This window comes from Danio rerio, chromosome 23, assembly GCF_049306965.1.
Source record: "Danio rerio strain Tuebingen ecotype United States chromosome 23, GRCz12tu, whole genome shotgun sequence".
In the NCBI taxonomy this organism is placed as follows: Eukaryota; Metazoa; Chordata; class Actinopteri; order Cypriniformes; family Danionidae; genus Danio; species Danio rerio.
In genome coordinates, this window is record NC_133198.1 from 38648027 (window position 1) to 38659422 (window position 11396).

Consider the following 11396-nt stretch of genomic DNA (forward strand, 5'->3'; position numbering starts at 1 on the left):
AAATCTAACGAGAACATTAAAATGAGTAGCCTATTCCAAAGAAATTATAACATTTTTGGGTCTTAAATTATATTTGTTGAGGTCTTAAAAAGGTCTTAAAAAGCATTAAATTTTACTTTTAAAATGGTGCAAGAACCCTGCTGTACCCCTTCACATAAATGTGCAAAACAAGGGGTGGGGGGTAAAGGGAAGGGCTAAGGGGAAGAATTGGGATTGGACCTTTAAGTCCATGTGAATCTGAAGTTGCTGATTCTGGAATCATGGTGTTGTTTAAAGCATCTCTGGCATAAAATACACAAACATACATATTATATTCAGTTTAGACAACTTCAGAAAATAAAAAAAAGCAGTCTTTGGTGGAAAATGAAAAACATTTGTTATTCTGAGGCCATTGGTCAATTTTGTTTTCACATTTTTACAAATAAAACTATGAAACGTTCTCATCTCGTTTCATTTTGCTTGCAAGTAAATGTACCTTGATTGAAAAATCTTTAGACGTTTGCACTTGAAAACAAAAGAGTTATAATAAAATGTTAGTGGATAATAAATAGTTCCTGAGTGGGTTTGTACGCAGATTTTTGTAGCTAATTATTCATATAATTTTTTTGAGAACAATTTTTATTTTAAACATTGTCAAATTGTCAGGTTTAAATCTTCAGTTTAGGAAAAAATACAAAAATAATAATATATAAACTCAAAATAACTTGATACATTTGAAAGATAAATAAATAAATAATAAAATATGATATATGCAATAAGATATTTGTCTAATCTATATACTTTCAATGTCCATCGATTTAACGAAATTGTCATGAGAAAAGTCACAGAATACTTTCCAAGTAGACTAAAATATATGAAGTTATTTTTCAAAAAAAAGGCAAGACAGGAGGTCATCCTCTTTATCTACTGAGACACACACTAGGACTATTAAGGGCTGCATGATTCTGGCAAAAATGAGAATCACAATTTTTCTAATTGAAATCAAGATCACAATTTTTTCACGATTTTGTATAGATGTAAACTAAAAGTTAATATGAGTAGCTTAATATTATTGTTAATTCTAAAACATATGGTAAAACAACAATAATATTATGCCTATGTGTAGATCTACTGTTGGTTAAAATGCTAAATTTTGTAGAGACTTTGAATGGAGGACTTGCACAGACTTTAAATTTGTCCTGTTTGTTAAATCACAGTAAAGTGACGATGTCAGAATACAGCTATTCATAATAAAAAGTAAAAAAAAAAACTAAAGTTGAATTATTGTGTTCAAGAAATGCTTGCAATCTGTCTTTGACAACATTATTAGATGTATTTTCACTGGTAAAATGAGACGTCTGTCATTACCAGATTTCCTCTTGCATTATATTCAACATTATATTGGCTAGAGTAGTTATACTGACACTGTTAAACATTTATCTGTAGGCACAACACTTTGTGTTCGCTATGAAAGTAAAAACATATCAAATGCTTGTCGTAACTATAACTGTAAAATTGAGAATTTGTCACTTTGAGAAAAACAACAACATCCATGCAAACCATACTTCCCGCATGGCTCCCAAACGACCATTCTGTGCAAAAATCTAAACGTTATTTACAACTTTATTGCCTGTTATTCACAGCCTATGCAGGTTCTGTTCACTAAAGTCATTTTGCAGCCACAAATACATCCTTACAGAAGTTACATTTTAGGTAAACTATACCTTATAAATACAGTATGTGACTCTTTCAAAATCATTTGGCAGTGTTCATATTGCTGAACAGCATATGTAAAACAATGTGAAAACTTGCGCGACCCTTTAAGCTTCTCCTGAACTTGAAAATATAATCGGCTCAATCGTAGAGATGCTGAATTAAGATTGTGTGTAGGGTCGAATCGAGAATATGATCTTATTTTATTTTTTCGATTAATTGTGCATTCCTACGACATGCAACACGCAATTACATTTTTAGCTTTTAGAAAACATACAATTAACAGCAGTATTTCATGTTTGGTCATTTTAAAGTTCAATGGACAAATGTGCAGTTATTTGTATAACTAATTATAAAAATCATACAGATAGCTAGTACTTTTGTTTGCTTTTTATAAGTTTACATGTAAAGTCCCCTTATTGCATTTCCTTTACATGTTTTTTTTTTTTAAAAAGTGTCTCTTAATCAACACTTCTGTCCCAGCTGAGTTTGTTTCTTGGCAAGACACTGTATTTGTATGTGCATTTTTTATTTCTCTTTGCTATTAGGACTTGTTGGAACCTCGTTAGAATAAAAATCTAAGGATCATCTTTTTATATGATGTACTTTTAGAGAAAAATTATCTCCAAATATGTGGACTCATGGTCAGAATTTGCATAAAACTCTTTTTCCAAATTTTTTTGTGCATATTTAACATGGAATTTCTTTAACTATCAAATAGTAAAAACAACAAAAAAAAATCCCATTTTGAACAGTTAGAAATAGGGTTTGGGATATTTCATATGCAGAAAAATTGTTGCAGGCAGACACTGTATGTCTGTAACAAAATATAAAACATTCAAAGTATTTTAAATAACCACTTAAGAGCTAAAAATGTGGTCCACATATGTGGACACTCAGGCCATAGAAGGTTAAGATTCTCCTGAACTTGAAAATATACTTGGCTGAAACCTAGAGATGCTGGATTAAGATCGTGTGGGGGTCGAATCGAGATCATGATCTTATTTTGATTATCAGTGCAGCCCTACAAGAACACGCAATTACATATTTAGCTTTCAGAAAACATAAAATTAACAGCAATCTTTCATGTTTGGTCATTTTAAAGTTCAATGGATAAATATCCATATTTGTATAATTAATTGTATAAATCTCATAGATAGCTAGTACTTTTTGTCTGCTTTTTATAAGTTTACATGTAAAGATCCCTTCATTGTATTTCCTTTACATGGTTTTTACAAAAGTGTCTCTTCATCAACACTTCTGTCCCAGCTGAGTTTGTTTCTTGGCAAGACACTGTATTTGTATGTGTTTATTTTTCTAATCTAGTAAGCCTGAAATAATGCACATTTATTTCACTTCTATAAGATTACATGAGGGGTGTTTATTTGTGCTTGTTGTTGATTGCGTACAGAAAACTTTCTGGGAATGTTGCAAGCTGCTTATTCGGTTGTGGTTTACTCAGACATACTTAATCATGTACTTAGCCAATGAAGGAACCAATAAATCATGTCCTCTGTCTAGGCTTCCTTTACAGAAAAAATAAGAATTCGATGTGGTCCTGGCTTGATGTTTGAGATTGAGGATTCTTCAGCTAATGTTTTCGTGTGTGTTTAAGGCGTACTTCATTTACAGATTTTCCTTTTGTCAACACATTCTGCATGTCCAACATCTTGTGGGTTAGAGCAAGTTCGAGTGTTTTCAAATGTGAAAAATCTATTCTCATGTTAATCGAAGCCTGTGTCTTTTTTTTTTTTTTTGGATCATAAAGAAGAACAAGTTGTTCTTGTCTGTACAGTGTTAGTTTCTATTGAGCTGTGGTTTTCAAACCCAGAATATCTTAAAAGCATTGTTTGATTGATTTAATTGTAATATTATTATTATCCTGATGTCTAAATAAATGTTTGAGTAACCGTTGGAAATTTAAGTCTGTACTACTCGCTGATAATTGAAAAATATTTGGAGATGTTGAAGATATTATATCATACTATAATCAGGCTAATAACATGTTAATTCAAGCTAGAATCATGCGAGTAACATGCTAATTCATGCTAGAATCATGCTAGTAACATGCTAATTCATGCTAGAATCATGCTAATAACATGCTAGTTCATACTCGAATCATGCTAGTAACAGGCTAATTCATACGAGAATCATGCTAGTAACATGCTAATGCATGCTAGAATCATGCTAGTAACATGCTAATTCATACGAGAATCATGCTAGTAACATGCTAATGCATGCTAGAATCATGCTAGTAACATGCTAATTCATGCTAGAATCATACCAGTAACATGCTAATTCATGCTAGAATCATGCTAGTAGCATGCTAGTTCATACTCGAATCATGCTAGTAGCATGCTAATTCATACTAGAATTATGCTAGTGACATGCTAATTTATTCTAGAATCATGCTAGTAACATGCTAATTCATGCTAGAATCATACTAATAACATGTTAATTCATACTAGAATCATACTAATAACATGCTAATTCATACTACAATCATGCTAATAACATGCTAATTCATGCTAGAATCATGCTAATAACATGCTAATTCATACTCGAATCATGCTAGTAACAGGCTAATTCATACGGGAATCATGCTAGTAACATGCTAATGCATGCTAGAATCATGCTAGTAACATGCTAATTCATACGAGAATCATGCTAGTAACATGCTAATGCATGCTAGAATCATGCTAGTAACATGCTAATTCATACAAGAATCATGCTAGTAACATGCTAATGCATGCTAGAATCATGCTAGTAACATGCTAATTTATACGAGAATCATGCTAGAAACATGCTAATGCATGCTAGAATCATGCTAGTAACATGCTAATTCATGCTAGAATCATACCAGTAACATGCTAATTCATGCTAGAATCATGCTAGTAGCATGCTAATTCATACTAGAATCATGCTAGTAGCATGCTAATTCATACTAGAATTATGCTAGTGACATGCTAATTTATTCTAGAATCATGCTAGTAACATGCTAATTCATGCTAGAATCATACTAATAACATGTTAATTCATACTAGAATCATGCTAATAACATGCTAATTCATACTAGAATCATGCTAATAACATGCTAATTCATACGAGAATCATGCTAATAACAATGCTAATTCATACTACAATCATGCTAATAACATGCTAATCCATGCTAGAATCATGCTAATTCATGCTAGAATCATGCTTATAACATGCTACTTACACTTTTTCAAACTGTTTCTAAACTAAATAAACTATTACCAACAGGCTTTGTCAAGCCAGCCTCAAAGTTTGTCTCGACGAACTTTACTGTCTAGTTTTAATTTGTTTTTCTTAAGTATCCTAACCATTATTTCCATCGAAAACTCTTACTGTTACTGTAAACTTTATTGTTTCCTTTTGGGGCAATTTGTTCTGCAGCATATTAGATTTCCTACACATACATCATACCACACGCTTAGGCAAACATTAAACAACATTAGTAGTACTGAAAAACAGCAACTACCTCTTCCCATTAAAATGCAGCAATTTAAAATGTTTCACATTGAGTGTAATGACTCTAGAATATTAGAAATTAGCTTCTTAAAATTAAATTGAAAGGAATACAGAAATAGTCCATTATATTTTTATTAGTTTTATTATCATATTGTTAGAGCAGCTTTAAAAGCACAATTAACCAAATTGTCTTCAGTAAAATATGCAAAAATCACTAGAGTTGTGCTTTATTTTGCTAACTTGTTTACTTGCACTATCACTAATTCTTCAAAGAATGCTGAAATCCAGAGAAATAAGCAACACAGGCTCATTGGGAAAATGTGCCTTGGTGTACATTTTTAAGAACCGAGAAATATGTGCTTGTGGGTACATATGGTTGCATCATTTGTGTAAAACAAACACTATGGGGCTGTACGGATGACTGCTTACCTCAATATATACAGATTTTCAGGCATAATTAGATGCTCAGTAGCAAACCACAAAATAGCAACAGACTTGGAAAGCAAAGAAGAAGGGTAATGAGTCTAACAAAGGATAGTTCCAGAAACCAGGAAAAACAAAACCTAAAAAAACAGCATGAGCTGATATACAATGAGATGTAGCATGTATGACAAGCCTCCTGGCTTCTCTCAAAGACGCGCACGGGAAGGACATTAATTTTGCGCAGAAATGTGTGCAGCGCCCTCTGGTATATTTAAGAGAAAATGTGCCCAAGTAACGTACTTGCGATTGTCAAACATGTACACAGTTCTCTCCAGTGGATTGGTGAAAAGATAGTCTAGGGTACATATTTGTCAGTTCTCAAAAATATAGTCCTGGGCACATATTTCTAATGCTAATTGGAATGGAAATTGCCTATTTTAACTGAATGCTAATGACGTCACACACCCTCGATTTTTGGTTTTCTTTTACAGTAAACAGAGAAACCCACTTGTGTGTGTTATTCAACTGCACAGAACAGCATTATAACAGAGCTTAAAAGATGTATTTACTTTGATCAAACAGCACTGCTTCTCCATGTAATCATGCGCAGAAGAACTGGATGACGTGGACTGTAGCATAATACAAGCTCTGCTCCACATCTCTAATCAGCAAAGCTTGTTTCCTTTCACCATCTTTTAGCCTTACCCTGCTTTATGCAGCTATGATAATAAGTATTGAATACTTTAGTGTAAAGGAGGCCAGCTAGTAAAGTTCTGTGCAGGTAAATCTCACTCCTCTGACCTCTAAAAAAAGGTGCTCTTGCGACAGATGCTAGAGGCCATGGTCTTTAGCCTCATTGTTAGAGCAACTGACTCCCAAGTGGAGAGTCGCCTGTTCGATCCCAGCTCGGAGACGGTTGGGTGGTGTAGAACTGGCAGGGTTACATTGGTGCCGTGACCCCGGCTGGGGTGAGTGTAACGGAGGGCAGCTAGTGAAGTGCTATGTAGGTAAACCTCACTCCTCTGACTTATAAGAAAATGTGTTTTAGCGACAGACAATAGAGGCCATGTTCTTTAGCCTCCTTGTTAGAGCAAATGACTCCCATATAGAGAATCGCCAGTTTAATCCCAGCTCAGACCGGGTTGGGTGCAGTAGAACAAGTGGGTTACACGTGGGGGCTCGTCCGGGATGGGAGTGAAGTTTAGGGGGGTGAGTGTAACGGAGGGCAGCTAGTGAAGTGCTATGTAGGTAAACCTCACTCCTCTGACTCATAAGAAAATGTGTTTTAGCGACAGACACTAGAGGCCATGTTCTTTAGCCTCCTTGTTAGAGCAAATGACTCCCATATAGAGAATCGCCAGTTTAATCCCAGCTCAGACCGGGTTGGGTGCAGTAGAACAGGTGGGTTAAATGTGGGGGCTCGTCCGGGATGGCAGTGAAGTTTAGGGGGGTGAGTGTAACGGAGGGCAGGTAGTGAAGTGCTATGCAGGTAAACCTCACCCCTGACTTAGAAAATGTGCTCTAGCGACATGCTAGAGGCCATGTTCTTTAGCCTCAATGTTATAGCAGCTGACTCCCATGCAGAAAGTCACAGGTTCGATCCCAGCCCTGAGCAGGTTGGGTGTTTTAGGACTGCGGGTTTACATTAGCTCGTCCATCATCATGAATTTAGGAGTCTAGTAGGATCTAATAAAGACCACAACTCCCATGATTCCACACTCAGTCACAGTGTCGTCAGTCTACACCAGGGGTGCTCAATCCTGTTTCTGGAGATCTACCTTCCTGCAGATTTCAGTTGCTACCCATATCAAACACACCTTAACCAATTAATTAGGACCTGAACACCACTTGATGATTACAGGCAGGTGTGTTTGATATGGGTAGCAACTGAAATCTGCAGGAAGGTAGATCTCCAGGAACAGGATTGATCACCCCTGGTCTACACCTTTGTTTGTTTTGAATATACTTCCTCTAGTGGTGAAAATTACATACTGTGCCACTGCAAAAAGCTTGCTTCTTCATTTATTTGATTAGACAGTAGAAATAAACATAATCTCACATTTTTTTATTTGACTTTTTAAAGCTAAACAGCATGCAAAATGCCCCCTGCCATTTGAAAACAACTTTATTAAGGCACAAAAAAATGTGTTCTTTATAACCAGGGCCTAAAATTGACTATGCTGTGAGTTTAAAAGCCATGAAGAATATATATGTTAATTATATTGCATGTAATGGCGAATAACAGCATGCATTTGTGAAAAACACTGATGCTTTTAATCCAAAGGGAGCAAAATAAACTCGAATCCAATGGCTCTGTTGTGTATCTGTCTCTTCTCTATTCCTCCACTCCACAAATAACTCTGGCAGCAGTGATGAAAACGAATCATCCATGACTCTTTAGGCGGATCTGTGTGCACATTGAGGTTGTTCAAGGCCTGTTTGGTAATATCAAGCCAATGTAAGAGCATTTATTTGGTGTTTCAAGCAGAAGTGTTTATTGTCACAAAAACCCAGTTATGACACACAAGATGATTATCCAACTGATAAAACCGCAAAACTGAGGTTTGGAAAGGGAGCCGTGTGGATTATGAGAGATGATAGGGGAGGGTGTTGTGAAATAGAAACGGGGAAAGAACCAGAAAAAGGGCCAACCGAACCGAGATCCCTTGCATTTCTCCTTCAAACATCGTCAGGTCATCCCGATCCCACCAGCTTTTGGTTTTGGAATACGATTAAGGGCTGATTGAAGACACATTTCACCAGGCTGAACATGTGGGACACAGACAGGATGAGCTTGATAGAAGATAAATCCTTCTGAAAGGTGTGAAGTTGAGCTTCCTTTACAGTACTTTTTTATTCCAACCAGCTGGTAGAGGCTGGCAGCTCTTTGTGCCATTGAAGAATAGGAAACCGGCCTCTAGGCTGCATTGGAACTTACATATAGTTCAAATCAGCAGCCAAATGCACTTTTCTGATTATATTCAGCTGATATTTCCATGTCTTTCAATTAAAATGGTATTTTTTGTCTGTTTTTGGAGATGATGTCACTTTGCTTTTGGTCATTCTTTAATTGTATCTGTTTGTTTTGCTTGCAGGGCAGTGATAAAGACTTTGAGACGGTGTATGAACAGTGTGCGAGATGCTGCAAAGCCTTCCTGGAGCAACATTCGTAACGCATACACACACACACACACACACACACACACAACAGCATCTGAAGTCTGCGAGACCTCTATTAATTACTCAAATATATACACTGAAATGCTTTCCTTACACTTTTTTTGTCTTGTTTCTAGTACAAAAATCTAGAAATTCTTAAATCTAGAAGCATTTTCTAGACAAGCAAAACAATGTTCTGTTTTTAGAAATATTATGGCAAAATTGAGTTACTTTTTTTCTGCAAACAAGCTAAATATTCTGTAAATGAGGTAAAATAATATTGATTTTCCTTTTGACGTGAGATTATTTCGCTTACCCCTTTGGCTGATTATTTAGCTTGTTTTAGGGAGAAACTCACTCATTCTTGGCATATTATTTCTTAAAACAAGACAATACGTTCTGTTGTCTAGAAAATGCTTCTTGAATTAAGAGTTTTTACATTTCTGGACTAGAAACAAGACAAAAACTGAATAAGAAAAGCTTTTTCTGCAGTGTACAACCAACCGAAACACAAATCAAGTGTCTTCTTAAGCAAAACACACACTAACTAATTGACAGCAGCATATAGAGAAACACTTTGTCTTAATTGTAAATTAAGTTGTAATGAAATGTCGTAGGATGCTTGTTTGAGCAGCTGTAAACTGCTTTTGTTGACCATGCCCTCTGAAGAGAGGAAGTTCACCAAAATAAACCAGATAAAAGTGCTGGAATTACTTGTGCCTGAGATTATTTAATTGTTTTTGTCTGTTTTTTCTGTAATGTGTTAATGTTTCTGTTATAGTGGCGTCACGGTGGCGCAGTGGGTAGCACGATCGCCTCATAGCAAGAATGTTGCTAGTTCGAGTCCCGTCTCGGCCTGTTGGCATTTCTTTGTGGAATTTGCATGTTCTCCTCGTGTTGGCGTGGGTTTCCTCCGGGTGCTCTGGTTTCCCCCACAGTCCAAAGACATGTGGTAGAGGTGAATTGAATGAGCTAAATTGGCTGAGGTGCATGTGTGTAAAAGAGTTTGTATGTGTGTTTCCCAGTTTTGGGTTGCAGCTGGAAGGGCATCCGCTGCGTAAAACATATGCTGGATAAGTTGGCGGTTCATTCAGCTGTGTCGACCACTGATTAATAAATTGACTTGGCTGAAAAGAAAATGAATAAATGAATGTTTTGTTTGTCAAATGCTCACCCTCATGCTGGTACAAACTCATCCATCTTTATCTTTAAAAAAGAAATAAATTGAATTAGAATTTTAATTAAATCGAATTAAAGATTTCTTTCCCTGATTTGACAGCCTTTGTATGCTCAAATCCCTTTATTAACCTTAATATTACATTTGAAATAGTTTTTGCCCTTTTATAGCTTGTCCACAAGGGGTCAACACTGAGCCTTTGTTTTTCAGTCTGAAAAGAAATGGAGACGAAACGACAACAAGCTACTGAAGACGACAAAAACATAATAGACTTGTTGACATGTGGATGTGTGACGGGACTTAAAGATATTCAACTTTATTTTAACTGGGTTTAAAGATATTTTTATTGTAGTGCCTATAGATATCAGCAGTTTTATAAGTCCATCATTTAAAGGTGCTTTAAGTTTTTGATTTTTCTAAAGCATAAAAATATCATTATATGTTTGCAGATATTTAATAATCATGCTAAGTGAACATTCTTGTTTATCTGAAAAACAATGCTAAAGTCAGATACTCTGCTTTGAAAATGTGTGTTACATGCCAGAACGTCTGCCTTTGTTATGGTTAATTAAACCCGCCCAATGCCAGTTTAGCCAATTATATTTTAACACCCCGGGTGGGCTTTGTGCAAAACATAGCAATGCAGTGATAAGCATTTTGGCTGTTTGCATAAAAAGAAACATGACAGAAATGTAAATACAGCCATTCAGAAGCACACAATAGTGCACTCACTGCACTCCAATGAAATGGTAAAGGTTTATAATCTAATTAATACATATAAAACCTCTTTAACATTATTAAATGTACATGCTGAATCACTGATTTGTTGCTTTGCACTGAATTTCCATTTCAAACAGTTTATTTTCAAGATCTGAGGCGAACTATCTGCTGGTCTTTTTAGTAGTATCAAAATAAATGTGATGTAAAATGGCAGTCAAACTCACATTCTTAGCATTTAACACTGAATAAAGCACATGAGCTGTATCTGAGGTGATCATTGTCAGTTTTCTGTTGTTCAGCTATAATAAATAAACTTTAACGTTTCTAAAATAAACATTTCAGGTGCTGGTTAGGACAATCGATCGTCAGGCACACTACTGTTGGTGTTGTCAATCTGGCAATCTGTGTTTGTTTTGAACCAGGTGTGCAATACCTAGTTCAACCACTGGGTGTCAAACGTACATACTGCACCTTTAATCTATTATTTACTTTCTGTAAATGGGTGTAAATGTATATTTATTCAGTTTTTGCAATAATTTCAGGAATATTATTGAGTAGTATGCAGTATTTTAGTTCATTTTTGTACAATAAGCGATTTTTGTTAAGCAATATTCTCTGCCTCTTAGCAGATGCATTATATCAGAGAGAGTGGTTAGCACTGTCGCCTCACAGCCAGAAGATCGCTGGTTCGAGTCCCGGCTGAGCCAGTTGGCATTTCTGTGTGGAGTTTGCA

General features: G+C 35.7%; 1 protein-coding gene across 2 annotated transcripts in view; it reads left to right on the forward strand.

Moving 5' to 3' along the window:
* Positions 1-9476, forward strand: part of acp1 (acid phosphatase 1) — a 32510-nt gene extending 23034 nt beyond the window's left edge. For both annotated transcript variants that reach the window (NM_001244782.1, NM_001014302.2), the window contains 1 exon segment: positions 8703-9476. In NM_001244782.1, the coding sequence (NP_001231711.1) occupies positions 8703-8780 (78 nt within the window). In that variant the 3' untranslated portion in view covers positions 8781-9476.
* Positions 9477-11396: the final 1920 nt, after the last annotated feature.